This window comes from Canis lupus, chromosome X (assembly GCF_003254725.2).
Source record: "Canis lupus dingo isolate Sandy chromosome X, ASM325472v2, whole genome shotgun sequence".
Classification (NCBI taxonomy): domain Eukaryota; kingdom Metazoa; phylum Chordata; class Mammalia; order Carnivora; family Canidae; genus Canis; species Canis lupus.
The window spans coordinates 26,954,457-26,970,039 of NC_064281.1; the positions used below are offsets into that span (position 1 = coordinate 26,954,457).

Below are 15,583 nucleotides of genomic sequence, written 5' to 3' on the forward strand. Positions count from 1 at the left end.
GCGGCCCAGCAGACATTTAAACAAAGATTTTATTATTATTATTATTTAAGAGCGAGAAAGAGCAACCACAAGTGGTAGAAGGGGCAGAAGGAAAGGGAGAAGCAGACTCCCCGCTGAGCAGGGAGCCCAACGCAGGGCTCCATCCCAGGACCCAGACAGAGATCATGACCTGAGTTGAAGGCAGATTCTTAACAGACTGAGTCACCCAGGGGCCCCCAGCTATCAGATATTTGAATGAGTCGATTTTAGACCATCTAGCTCCTGTTGAGGTGCCAGAGAACTGCATGCACACGAATGACCTCTAGCAAGACCTTCAGAATAACTATCCAGCTCATCACAGCCCAAACTGCAGACCCACAGAATCATGAGCAGGTAAATACCTCTTATACTAGGCCATTATATTTGTAGCATTTTTATGTAGAGATAGGTAACTGATACAGTCAGGTATCCAAGCAACAGTGACTATAAAAAAAGTTTTTTCCAGCATGCCTATTTATCTTGTAAATTGAAACAATTTATATGGCTCAGGCAGGACCACCTTATCATATTATATAATTTAAGTAGGCAGCCATAAGGGAGCTTAGTTTAGTATTTTTTTAAAAAGCCCTTGGGGCCTCAGTTTCCACACATATAAAAGATATTCAGCTAGATGAAAATTTCAATGATTATTCGAGGTTCAGAGTTCTATAGTTCAAAGAACTTCAAACAGAATAAATTGATTTCTTCTACTCCTTAAGTAGAAAAAACACAGAAACATATCACAATTTTATTCTTCATACATCCAAGATTGAGTTAAATAACATTAACTACTGGCTAGTTGCTTCCACATCTAGAATTTCCATTAGCTTCTTGGACAGAGAGATAGTGCAAGGCACAGCAACAAAACAAAACAAAACAAACCAAAACAAAACAAAACAAAACAAAACAAAACACAGGCTTTGGAGCCTGACATACTTGGATTGGAATCCTGGCTCTGTTTCTTCCCAGCTGTGTGATCTTAATCTAGCTATTTTCCTCTCTAAGTCTTGAGATACTCACCTTATAAGAATCGCACATATATGTATTTTGCAATTATTTTGAGGATGAAGACTTATATGGAAAAGTGAGTAGCACAACAGTAGGAGTGTAATAGAGAAAACTTGCTATGATGAGTGAAAAAATATATTGTATTACAACACAGTCCCTGAGATAATAATATATATGAAGCATATTGCAAATTAGATTCTCCTTTTAAAAAAATATATATATATAATATGTATTCCCCATTAACTTTCTGAAAGTCAGGAATATAAACAATTCTTAATTATGATGTCTAAACCACTACATTAAAGAAAGAAGAATGTTTTATTTGAATCAAAGTGGTTCTGGATCTACCAGCCTCCCTATGGATTCTTTCCATTCAACATTTGTGGCAGTTCACAGTTTTTGCTTTATGCTCAGCTTTGTGTCAATTGGCTATAGGGGATGAAAAGCCCCTGCTTTCGAGAAAATTCTCTCCCTCAGTTCTTCTCCAGCTCTGATCCCAACTCCATCAGCTGTCATCAGTGGCTTAGAGCCTGAGGACATTCCCAGACTCCCCCTACAAGCAGCAACAGCAAAGGGTGGAGGGAGGAGGGAAGGTAGGATTCTCAGGTGGGAGAGAAGCAGGTAGGGCAGGAGTTGGAAAAGATGCTCTCTCCCACTGCTTCGGCCACGTGTCCCCTTGCCCTTTGCTCTGGTATCACTGGTCTTTTCGATATTCCTCCATCTTGCTTCACTTCCAGGGTTTTGCTCTGGCTCTTTTCTCTGTGCCTACTAGAATAGTTTCCCTCAGATAAATGCATGGCTCCAGTCCTCATTTTTGTCAGCTTTCTGATGTTCTCAAATGTTCTCTTAGGAGAAAAGCTTTCCTGACCAAACGACAGACAATTGTGTCTTCATTTCCACTCCCTTTCTCTCTTACCCTGGTCTCTTGTTCCCTTTAACTGCATTTTTCAGACTTCACTGTGTGCACTGAATCACCTGGGGATCCTATTAAAATGCAGATTCTGATTCACTGGGTCTGGGGTAGGGCCCTAGACTCTGCATTTCTCACAAGTGCCTACTTGACACCAATCTGTGTCTGGAGCACTTGACAGTATTGAGATGATATCTATTTTCTTCTTTACCAGCTCATTATTTTTCGCTTCCAATCAGAGTACATGTATCAGGAATGGAGAGACTACCTTATTTGATTTAATATCCTTAGCACCTAGTATGATGCCCAGTACATAAAAATTACTCAATAAATACTTATTGAGTGAACAAATTACCTATGTTGTTGGAAATCCAACCTGGAATTTGGAATGCATTTTCCATTACAAATGTTACTGTTACATTTAGGTACTTTATAGGTTAAATAGATTTCTGTGCCCTCACTTTACAAGCTTCCTACCATGTGTAAAGTGGCTTAAGTAGCAAGCATAAAGCCATAATTATGTTCAGGGTTCAACAAATTTATAAACAAATCATTGGAGCCCAATCTTTTTGCAGAGTTACAGAGAGAGGCTGAACATACTAGAGAAAGCTAGAGAGCAAATACCAATAAATGATTATATAGAAGGCAACTATTGCATATGTGCTGAGGGAACCAAAAGTTATAGGTCATAAAAAGAAATAAACCTGATATAATTACTTGAATATAAACCCTGGTATAGCAATTTTAGTGTCCCACATTGACAAAAACAAAACAAAACATAACAAAACAAGAATGCTTGCACATCTTTTTCAAGTTTCCAATGTCTTTAAATGTAAATCTGACGAGTGCTCAGAAACCCCAGGGGGCACATGTCCCTAGATTCTGTGACCTCTTTTAACCCAAATGCTATTGAATTAATACGTGCTACCCTGGTTGTGGTATTTCCAGTGTGGCATATTTCTACTTGATGGAAAATAAAAATCTACTTGAAGAACCAGTCACAATGCTTTAATACTTCAATCATTTGATCTGAAAAATAGACAAGGCAAAAAACAAATGACCCCTCCTGCCTCCCGTGATGTTTTTAGTTCTGCCTAATAATAGAACCAGTACAGCAAAGTTTTCTGGCTGCTTTCCCCCTGAGATCCAAAACCAGCATTAATGTGGCCATGAGATTTTATGCATACTTTCCATTAACAAATGAGTAAAAAGTGAAAGAAAATAAACTGTAAACATTCAGGAAAAACAAAAGTCAAACCTAGGGCTAAATGAAGAAACATTCCTTTACAAATCTGCTCATGGTAGTCATGGTCTAGTTTTCTTTTTCCTGAACCAAACATGGAAGAGCTCTTAAAATTGTTTTGTAGAGGGACAGAAGGGGGTGCCAGGAGGACTGTGTGCATTTCTGTGGTTTCAGTGATTTTTATCGGTGTATTTGAAGACTACTTTCCAAATGATAGATGATTCATTGAGACAGAATGCTCATGTATCTGGTACTCAGGTATCCTCCTGGCTGCCTCTCCAGGGACAACACACCCATCCCTGCTGCAGGAGTATGGGTTGTTGCTGGCATTCCTTACTAGAAAGTACCTTCGGCCCCAGAAAAGACTCTTTCAAGGTCCTCCTTTCACCCCATTAGGCAGCCAAAAGCCTGCCTGGTTCAGGACTACAAACGCCATCCCTCTCCTTGCAATTCCGGAGAGTCTGTGGAGGCAGCCCAGCTCTCGGGCTCCCATAGAAGGTGCTGAGGCCTCTATTACAGCCAAATGACCCTTCAGCTTCTTCCACTGTCTACTTCCCTGTACTTTTCTTTGTCATAGTTGTATCACCAGAGAACGCCCCCTAATATGCTTTCGTCATCCTACACTCTGAATCAGAGTCCATTTCCAAGGAGCCTACTCTAAAGCATTTTGCATAGTAAATAAAACTAAAGTCTATTTTCAAAATACCAGCAGATTTTTCCTTATACCCAGGGATCACCTCAGTGTTGTGCTTTTGAACAAATAACTACAGCCAAAGAGTATGTGATTCAGTATACTTACGGGCTCTGACAGTGGTCAGTCCAGGAGCTGGGCCAGGCTGCTTTGCCCGCAGCTCTTGAAGCAACTGAGTTACCACCTTCCAATCAGAGCTGAGATCTTCCAGCTTTCTCTTTAATAGAAAAGCATACATGTTATTTATTTGATTAACATCTTGAAGATAACTTAATTCATGTTGTTATTAATTCATTTCGTTAATACATTATTGTATTTCTATTGTATTTTACTTCTAAATTAATTTTTCTGGGTAGAGTTCTTTTCAGAGATATAATTATTTTAGCCAACCACCCTACAAATATTTATTGATTGTTTGTTGCATTCAGACTCTTGCTCCAGGCATAATTTCATTTAAAAGAAGTAGAGTGCAAACCTTAATGAATGGAAAACAACACAAACAAAAAACATTGTCATCTCTGCAATTTTCTTGACCCTTTTAAACAGTATCTAGTGTGGCTGCACAGTATAATTATCCAGAGAACGTTAAAAAATATTGTAATGTCCTGGTTCACCCCAGATCAATTATATTAGAACATCTTGAAAGGAAAAGCTGGGATACACATGGGGATATGACGTTTAGAGCTCACTTCAAGGAAGGACTCCTGTCTCAAATGGTGGAAAAGATGGCAGTGGTCCTCCAGAGAGGCAGTGGTCCTCTCTGAAGAGAGCTGCCTTGTGCAAGAGCATGCCCTTCCCAGAGCAGCCTTCATTCAATGACTGATTCAGGTTGGGGTATAAAAAGGCTCAGCCAACTTTGCTCAAAATAGGACCATTCTGAAGTGTCATTTCTCCTGCAGTGCTCCCAGTGGAGTCACCAAGCCTACATGTGGCCAGCAGTGTGCTGGTATATGTTAAACAACTGTCTCTGGGGGAAAAAATCCTAATTTTCGTGTTTGTTAATTTCCATGGTGTCAATACTCCCACTGTAGCCAATTTCAAGTTACCAAGATGTCAAACGGCTCACAAAATGCCTGAAAATGTCACAATAGACCCTCTTGCAGGGATACAAGCTGACTCTGGTACATGAGTGGTTAGCCATATGGTCACTTCTCGCCAGTAGAATGTCAACAGAAGTAATATATGTCGGTTCTGGGCAGAGGCTTTTAAAGAATGTGTGAGGCATCTCTTCCCTTTCTGCTGGCTGGAAGCAAAGGACTCTAATGTCCTAGGGAAAGAACCTTCTCAATGGATTGGGGGGACAATTAATCCTAATGCCCTGAAACAGCAGTTCTCATACTTGGGGATCATCAGAATCACCAGGATGGCCTTGTGAAACCACTGATAGCTGGGTCCCAGCCCCAGAGTTCTAGATTCAGTAGATCTTGAATGGGACCCAACAACTTGCATTTCTAAGTTTTCTAGTTGATGCCGATGCTGATTGCCCAGAACCAAAGCTTAAGGTGATCATTATACCCAATGAGTTATCTAAGCATCGACAATGGACTAGATATGCACCATCCTTGAAAGAAATAAGAAAATTAGTTCTTAAGTCATTTTCTGTAGCACTTAATTCTCTTAAGAAATCCCATTTAAGAAAAGCTGCCAAGGGAATAAATCCTAAAACAAATACTAAATATTCATCATTTTCTAATTTATATCATCTATGCTCTTGATGTCCCTTTTGTCTATTCTATCTGACATGATAGAAAATCAGGGCTTTTAATTTTTTTTAAATTGTGAAACATTTACTATCACATCAATGAATCTTTGTTTTTTGAAACATAAGCCTTGAATCCAAAAGGAAACAAACAATGCCTCTGATCAGTGGTGAATACTACCATTAAAAGTCATGACATGTGGAAGATATTTTTTCCATTCTGACCTCAGAGCTAAATGCTCAGAATTAAATATTATAAAAAGCTAATGAATTAATACATATTTGGTCTCCTAATTCCACTCCAAATTTGCAGTGACTTCACAGGGACAGAATATTAAGAGTAACCATGCTGATAACAAAATATAGCAACAGGTAATAGGAAGGAGATAATAAACATAAAAACAGATATTGAGAAAATGTAGTGGTCTTGGTCATTTCTAACCAAGGGCAAACAGGGCAACATATGGTGAAGTCTCATCATACATCATTTAACTTCTGGAAAGTCACCTATATGTGCTGAGAGAAAGAGATTGAGAGATTACAGATGGGTTTCAATACTGCTGAGATCTACCCACTCTTTAACTCAATGAGCATATGGCTCCAGAGTGGCCAAGGAGAGACGGGAGCTTTTGGTTTCTATAGGTTCAACTTTCTTCTCATAGTGTAAACATTCACTGCATTGAGTTTGCTTCTAATATTTAAAGATATGTGTGTATTTTACAACCTGGCTTCTAAAAACAAATTAACTCCTTCGTCTCTCAATTGAATAAACAGTGATCTGTATTAAACTTCATATTCCATGGGTATCAGCGTATAACAAAAAAGAACAGTAGTTGATATTTATAATTATGTCCCTGAAAAATACAGACAAGCTTAAATTCCACCGTGTTTTAAAATTAGAAGTCCTGGATTTCAGTCTTAACCCATTGCTACAGTTATGTGATCACTGGCAAATCAGATAGGTCACTCAGATTTATCATCCTTGAAACGTGGATATAACACTACCACCTAACTCATAGCTTTGTTGGAGAAACTAAATGAAATATTTTATGAGAAGAGAACTCTGTGAACTGCAAAGTACCATAAAATTGTTGGTTAGTTATTATGCACTACTTAATGAAGCAAAACAGGAGATGGTCAATAAAAATTTTCATTAAAATATTAAGATAAAAATATTTCAATGCATAAAGAACATGGTTTTGGTTAATCTAAAAATAACATGTTTATGTATTCAGTTCCCTTTTATTAATATACATTCTGAACAGTCTATCCATTTACGTGAATGTTATCTTGCCCACTATTATTTCCAGGTAAGTAAATGTGTTACTATAATTTCAAATGCAGAAATTTAAAAAAATGAAGTAGTGCCCTGAATGTACCCCAAACACTTGAGGGCACTGTTCAGTGACAAAAATGCAATAGGCTCAGAATTGTATATTCCCTAAACTTTCATAACAATTAGCAGTAGATTTTGATTCGGCTGGCCACAAAAACACTCTCGCAACTTCTTCAAGTCTTCATATACTTCAGAGGTAAATTCGATTATCGATATATTATGGAAGTTTTGTTTGTTTGTTTGGTTTGGCTTTGCTTTCTGGTACTCTGGCAAGTGCCCAAATTTCTACTCTCCCATCTTTGCTATTAGGCCGTCAGCTTCTTTCAGGTAGCCAAACATGTTTGGCTGTGGCAACTAATGCAGCATTCCTCACATAATGAACTTGAAGCAGGGCTCAATAAAAATCTATAGAAGGTAACAATTTATGCATTACCAATTTCTTTAATGAAATTTAAGGGAATGAACTCTATGTCTAAGTTTCAACATCTTCAAATATAAAATGAGTGGGACAATAATGATCAAGTCCCATTCTTTGTTAGATTTCCAGAATTTGAAAATTTTGAATATGCTTAAGTAAATTGCAGACCCCAGGCTTGCCCCACAAGAGCCTCTCAAAATCGACAATGGTAGGAGATTCCTATTTTACCCAGAGGGAGAAACTTGGAGAGCATTTTTTTAAAAAAATGGTACACTGAGTTTCATTTGAGAGGACTTTTGCAGCTGAGTATTATGTTCCATGCTTGGGATTACTCATTAAGCGTTAGGACAATTATCTCAAACAACGTGAAATTTATTCCTTATCAAGAGCAGGAATTAAGAAAAAGAAAAAAAAAGATTTCTAATCATAGCTTTCCTTTTTATACTAAAAAGGGAATATAGTTTTAAACTCCATGTGAGTTTGGGATTTTCAAAATGTAAAAATCTTATGTTTTTTCTCCTGTGTCAATAATCGGCAAGAAATAATATTGGCTACATAAATAAATGAATCCACCCATAGCTCTATGCATACAGACATGCATGTGAATGTTGTCACTAAAACATCTAGGTCTCTAGGTCTGTCTTTATAAATGCAATCAACACAACCGAGGGCCAGGGGTGAAATCCAAATCCCTAAATGCTTTCCCAATTCCAGCCTGAGCTACTGAGTAAACCTCAGCAGAGATTCTCCCTCCAAGGATTTCCTCAGAAAAGAGTCGACTCATATTATTAGAGCCCTCATAATGTCTTTTCTGTCCTGTTTGTTTTATTGTGAACAAAAAAAGCTGCATGGTAATCTGTAGTGACCTCAAGAGATGGGCATCTGGGATGCTTATAGAAGCCATCTGACAGAATTGGTTAATAATAATTTTTAAAAAGGTTAAGAAAGTTGGTAAACCATGAGCAATTATTCCTGGGGTATAACCTCACACTTACCAGTGGTGAAGGCCATTGTAAACAAGTCTTCTAAAGACAGTTTTAAAAAGCAAAATAATAAGTTATTCTGCTGGGATGATAAATAATACAGATCTAAGAAAAATGAAAAGATTCTCTCTCCTAATATCTAGTGAAGGGGCAGTCAACTTGGGGATGAAAATTTCAGGATGGGGGCACCTGGGTTGCTCAGTGGTTGAGCATCTGTCTTCGGCTCAGGTCATGATCCCAGGGTCCTGGGATCGAGTCCCACATCAGGCTCCCCCCAGGGAGCCTGCTTCTCCCTCTGCCTGTGTCTCTGCCTCTCCCTCTGTGTTTTTCATGAATAAATAAATAAAGTCTTTTAAAAAAAATCCAGTGATAACACCGAGGAAGTAAAAGATGGCCCTTTTGATAATTGGCAACTAGCTAGGCGTGAGGGCCCTGATTGAACATAATGGACAGTCACAGAAAATAAACCACACACAGACAACGCCACCCCAGGGCCATGTTCCAACAATACAGAGTTGAGGCCATTCTGTTACCACAAAAAGGACTGGTATAAAGCATGGCTACTTTTTCAACAGTGACAGCTCTTCCCCGCTTCAATGCCCTCATCTTGTAGATAAAAATTATTATTAAAGATACCCAATCAACACATTGATTCTGTTGACAGCATCTAATCCAAATGCCTTCCATTTCCCTAATCCCTCTCTAGAATCACCTAGCCAGCCTAACCCTGTAAGCTGCTCTTTCTAACCCCTTCTTACTGAGATGCCCCACAGTTTCCCTGGAGAGAGCTTTCCCTTGCTGCAGTAAGCTAAAAATCCTAACTTTTTTTTTATTATAAATATGTTTCTAGCAGTCTTTGGACAGACAGCTGTAATGGCATCATACAGGGATTCAAACAGCGGCATCCATTTTGCAAATAACTTGGAAGATAGTGAGCTCTAGAATTCTGGGATATACATATGAAGAGTGTGAGTGAACTTGTTTCATAAGATATAAATACAGCAAAAGCAATATTTCTAAAAAGTGTGTTATTCTGTAAAATGAGATTTAAAATATGGAAATGCTGCTCCATTAAGAAATTAAATATAATTAGACATTTGCAATCTCATCTTCATTCCTAAATGTTCATAAGTTGCTCGAAAATCTATTAGAAATCTTATTTTCCCAATGGGAAAGTGGGGCTCTCCTTATTTTCAAGCGTATGTGATTAGCATTTATTCAGCCTTTACAGTCAAAGACTTTTCCTCAGTTGTAAAACTAACATGTTTTTTAAAAATGAAATTCTGCTTCTCATGTATTAAATTATAAAATCTCTCTAATATTGTTACTTTCTGTCTGTAATTCTTCTCCCAACTTTTTCTGTGACCACTGACATGGAAATTGTGTTCACCAAATGAGTGAGTCAAAATGGACCTATTCATTTTGAGGGGATAGACTTGACTGTTATCTCTCTATTGATTTCTGATGTTATAAAAAAAATTGTACCAGGTGAGACCATATGCCTGACAGAGCATGTATAAAAGCCAAATATTGTTATCAGTGTAATATTTCATTAGGTAACATTTTGACCAACAAGACACCACTCAACCTGCTATATGATCTAAAAATCTTCAGACGCACATCTGTTGAGTAATGTATTAAAAATTATCAGGCAAACAAATAAACCCTAAGGAAGTTCTTTGAAATGTTATGATGTTGATATTAGCAATAGAACAAACTTGTTAGGAAAAACAAGCTTAATCTAGTTAATTAACAACAAAACAGCTGGGAAAATGAAACATCCCTGGTTGTGATTGACTTTAATTGAAAATGACTAATGACACTGTCATTCTGCAGCTTCTATTTGAGGAAATGATGCCTGGAAGATTATAATTGCCCTCTTGACCATTTGTCTATGGCAATTATTTTGTGTTAAAGGTTGGGGTGGAACACTTTGACCAAATACAGAAGGCCTCAAGCACCTTATGTTTTCTGTTACATTTAAAAGAATTCGAGAACATTAATAAAATATATCATTAAACTCATGGTACTCAGATTTTGTTTTTATAATCTAAAAGGGTAGCAAAGCAAATCAGTTTGTTTCATCTTATCCCTTCAGCAAGTAACCAAGACACTTAAAATTCCATTAATGCTCTTACTTTGGATATATGGAAGGTGATATAAGTATTCCAAAATACATACATATACTGAATATATTTTAACTGAAAGAGTGGTGTTCTAGGTTGAGTTAAATGATGAATGTCAATAGAAGAAAATGTCTTCTAACTGCTTTAGTTCAAAAGAGAGTTAAAAAAAACACTTTAAAAACCAAATAACTTTTTTTTTCAGTAGTTGTCAATATTGATGTCAGTGATGGCAGTTGTTATTGCGGCTTTTAAACTGCAAAATTACTCTGTGGAAAATGGAGCATATTAAAACAAGATTCCATCCACAGCATTATCATAATATATTATTACCAAAGGGATAACTTAAGGAAAATGTTTAACAATTTATTTAATTTATCTGACCAACCTTCAACAATTTCTGAAGATGAAGAAACCATATACACATCAGATGAAATAAAACTGTGTGCATGCACATGTGTGTATGTGTGTATGTGTGGGGGGGAGAAAGAGGAGATATAAGGCAAAACAAGAGTGGTTATTTCTTCAACCATATTATTCTACAAATTTTGCAGTAATTTTGCATCCGAGATCTAGTGCTATATTTATGTCATTAGTAGAATGTCTCCTAATAATATATTTGGCCTTTGATATTAAATTCTCAAAGAAAATAAGGAAGAAGTGGGTTAGTCACAATTGACAAAAAAGGAATCTAAAAATTTACTATCTTTGAAAATTAAAGAAATCCTAGAGAAGTTGATGAAGTGAAGGAAAAAGGGAGGGGATTCAACAGGGATGAGCCCAACCCCCAAGCAGAACTCAGCTTGGGAGGTGAGCATAGGAGCTGGACAGACAGGCTGTATGATGCAGCATGTGGAGGTGCCAACAGACAGTTTCCTAAGAAACAGAATCATGTTCTGCTATATCCTCAATGAGACTGTCTATAGGCGGAGGGCACATTATTTTTTTTTAAATTTTTTTAAGATTTTACTTATTTATTCATGAGAGACAGATAGACGAGGGAGAAGCAGGCTCCATGCAAGGAGCCTGACACGGGGCTTGATCCCAGATCCCGGGATCATGCCCTGAGCCAAAGGCAGACGCTCAACCACTGAGCCACCTAGGTATCACCAGAGGACACATTATGATCTATCTAAATACTAGATCTTATGTGTGTGTATATATATATATATATATATATATATATATATATATAGAGAGAGAGAGAGAGAGAGAGAGAGAGAGAGAGAAGAGTTTTCATTTTCTTTTTTAAGAATATCACTTTCTCCTTCATAACTTATCATTTCCAATAAATCTTCCCCCCAAAACAGAACCAAACTTTGTTCATGAAAATGAGCCGCAGGCTACTCAGACCCCTTTTCCTTCCATTAAGGACTGAGAAACCTGTAAGTTCAGGAGAAAAGGCATTAGGAATCACACAATTTTTAAACCTGGATATAGAAAATGAAAATTGAAAGGGACTTTATTTATGTATTCTCAGAGCAATGGATCACCCTTCAGAAAAATCATCCCTTAACCTTTAAACTGAAGTTTTTTGATCCACACCTGTTGCCTTGTTGTACTGGGTTCCATGTTCTGAACCAAGAAGTGGTTTCTGAACCTCTAGCATTTCAGGCTACCCTAAACCCCAGCTCATTTTGAAGTGTTTCCAAGGTCATGGTCCATATCAAAGGTTGCCTATAAATCAACTGTTTCTCCACATCCCCAGGCTCCCAAGTCAATCTTGCCTTTCTGCCTCTATCAACTTGATATTTTGATTCTTCTCCAAACCTAAGGGATAAATGGCAGAATGGGAATGAGTTTTCACTTAAGTTCTATTTCTCCGAAATGAGCTGACTTAAAAGGAAATGTGGAAGGAGAGAGACCAGAAGGAAAGAGAGTGCTCACTCTACAAATTGGTTTTAAGGAATACAGATGAGAAGGAAAGTCAGCGCCTCCTTGCTCTTCCTTTTATTTCAGAAAGTTAATTCCCCTTTTATATCACTAATGTGAAGGCAGAAGGTACATAATGCTCACTCAGATGGGTCTGATCTCCAAGTGGCCCAGGAGTTGAAGCTTGAGTGGGAGGTGTGATAAGTTAGCATCAACAGCTTGCATTGTTTACATACAATGAAGACAAAAATTTTCTCATCGATTTTCAATTACGAATTTTCCCTCTGTTGTTTTTTAACAAAGGAACAGACGTGAAAGACAATTTCAATGCATATCTGTAATCTGTAACAATCGTGTCAAACCCTACATAAAGTATTTGAGAAGCAAACAAGCATAGATGGAGTAGACCTATAGAATGGTCCACTTGTTTCATTGCTGGCTACCAGAGTCACTCTGTTAAGCACGAAAAGAGTCTGCCTAGGGACTGGTTTTCTTCAGAACATTAGCAGAAACCCTGAAATTTGCTGCTTTCAGGACCTTCTCTAGCTCTCTAATCTAAATACTGAACACAGTGATGCTCCATGAAAATGATCATACCAGGCTTGGAACTGGATGTAAGTTATCATCATCATCGTCATCATCATTATCATTTTGGATATTAGGGATGGTGATAAGTATTCCTGAATTAACTTCTATCAGTATCTACACACAAATCTATGCCTTTTAGCATCCAGTGTTTGGACATTACGCTTAGTCTAAAACTTTAAATTTACCTAAGGAAAGGCTCCTTGTAAACCATAAGAAAAACAAACAATTTTCTAGAAATGAAGCTTGGGCCAAGCACAAGCAGTGACCTTAGAGACAGAGTCTAAGTCATGGTAATGTTGTTTGCAAGGACAAACTAGTTCTGTATAATGAGGTTATTGACCTGCACTGTTTTAGAGCATTTTTAAACATGAGGGCGAGGCTCACTAAATCTCAGCCTGCAATGTTGGCTAGAGAAACCAGGACTGATCAATAAACAGCCACCATTCCAGGCTCTCGGGAACCTCTATCATAATGGGGCCCATTATAATTTTGGTCAGGTAGAGGAAATAAGGTAACCCATACCTAACGTCTATTTATCACTGGACTCTCATTTGCAAATGGAAGCCATTGATTAGTTATTTTTCGAAAACCAAGCTGGAAAAAAAAAAAGAAAAGAAAACCAAGCTGGCTTTCCCTTTCTCTCCTCATCTAATAGCCTGTGAATAAACGTGTCCCAGACTTCAAAATGTACGTGAGGAAAGGAAAGAAGGAGAAAGCTTTCTCCCAGGCCAGCTCTTTACCAAAGAGAGAAGCAATTACATGACATTTCGCTAAAAATTCTTGACCTAATAAAGTACTAAAGCCCGAATGCCGATTTTCCTCTTTCATAAGGAAAGAGTGTCACAGAGAAAAGAAAGGTCACGGACCATATTGTGATTCTTTACAGCTGTTGGAGACAGACAGTATGATGCAGTAGCTTGATTTGAATTAAGCCAAACAATATGAAAAGCATCAAGGCTGGCAAGCAAAGCAATAAAGCCTCAAAGAATTTAATCTACCTTGAAGGTGGGACTACTTTCTGTATTGATGGCAGCACACCAGGACAGAATTGAGTCCTTTAATGCAATGACTCGTTAATAGCCTTAAGATCACAATATATAAATAGGATATGTTGATCAAAAAGACAGCTCAGCCTCTGCTATTGCGGTATGGACAATATTTCTTTACAAGTTATTTCATTGATTATAAATAGACCACGTCAATGGCAAATGTACAACAGGGGAAGCATAACCCATTATGAGGTAATGGATATTGCTAGAGGTTGCTTCATTACCTTCGCTGGCTGAGTGGCTGGTTTTTCCTTGTACAAATGCTGCCCTTTAGACAAAATCCCTTCCACATCCGGCTGTTTAGCTTGAACTGCTACTTCAATTTCCTGGGGAAAAGAACACATACAGTGCAGATTAACTTCACAGTTAGCAATAAAATTACTAAATTTAAATATACCCTTGGAGACTCCACATGTATTGTGGATCAATTTCTGCATGGTACATCAGGGCACAAAAAAAAGTAGTTTTAGTGCAGAGAAAAGAAATAGAGGCCATTGCGGAACATACTAAAGTTTAAAATATTTATCCCAGATCTCCTTGAATTCTCCTAATATTATTAAATAGAAACACAGACACTAACTTTGTTTAAAAAAAAACCTCAAATGCAATAATGAGAAATAGGATTTATGAATATGATTAATATGGATAAATGCTATTGTTTAGCTTCAATAATCTCAATAATCCTAATGTTCATTTTACTTTACAAACTTCTTATTTTAACAGGATTCTTCTGGGCTTTGGATCCAAAATTTCACCTCGAAATAAAACCCAATAATTCTTCTCACATCATTGTCAAGATTAAGTTTCTTTCCAAAGAGTAAACACTTCAAGCATCATATCAGGGCTTATTAATTATTAAGCAGTCAAACTGAAAAGGCCTTTTGAGGAATGATTTAATTATTTTTAAAAAATGTTTGTTTTTCCGTAGTCTAGAGAAGACTGAAGAATGACCAAACAAACAAAAACCTCTTTAGATATGAACATAAAGTGTTTTTGTTATTGGCTGCTGTCTAGCTCACTTGAACACAAAACAAAAGAAATGTGCATAAATTGAAGCTGAAGGAAGTGAAGTTAAATATTACAGAAGACTTTTTGGATGGAACACTTGTTAAAACACTAGGATGGAATATTGATTAATCAATGTCAGGTGTCAGTTAGGACCTGGGCAATCTTTCCCAGATAGCAACTCCTGATTAATCCATATCTTCCTTCCTCCCTCTCCTACCCTGCAGCCTCCCAGCACTGCTGTGTGTGCGTGTCTTCATGCCATTGCTTCTTTTATATACTCCGTTTGTATCTTTCTCTCTCAGCCCATCAGAGCGGGGAGTACTCTGAACCCAAATTACTATCATGTATGGGGCTCAGTAGGGTGTCTTGCAGTTTATACGTGTTCAGCACACACTCCTGAGAGGGATTTATTTCTTTAGTTCTCATTATAATAAACACCAGTGGAAGGCGGGCACTTGAGTTAAAAGTGTCCATAACATTAAGACTCGCCCTGTACCTCCATTGCTATGTGAACAACACATATGCACACACACCACCTTTAAGGACAATTATGGAGGAAACAAGACCTAAAGTTATAAGAGCTTTCTGAGTTATTAAAGGTTATTTTTTAAAAAATCCTGCGAACTTGTAATGAGTT

At 37.5% G+C, this 15,583-nt stretch overlaps 1 protein-coding gene across 15 annotated transcripts in view; it reads right to left on the reverse strand.

The window, feature by feature from the left end:
* DMD (dystrophin) overlaps positions 1-15,583 on the reverse strand; it is a 2,170,621-nt gene that overhangs the window by 669,123 nt on the left and 1,485,915 nt on the right. For all 15 annotated transcript variants that reach the window (XM_025439443.3, XM_025439430.3, XM_025439477.3 and 12 more), the window contains 2 exons: positions 14,163-14,264; positions 3,979-4,087 (listed from right to left, as the gene is read on the reverse strand). In XM_025439443.3, coding sequence (XP_025295228.1) covers positions 3,979-4,087; positions 14,163-14,264 — 211 coding nt within the window. The remainder of the gene's footprint in view (positions 1-3,978; positions 4,088-14,162; positions 14,265-15,583) is intronic.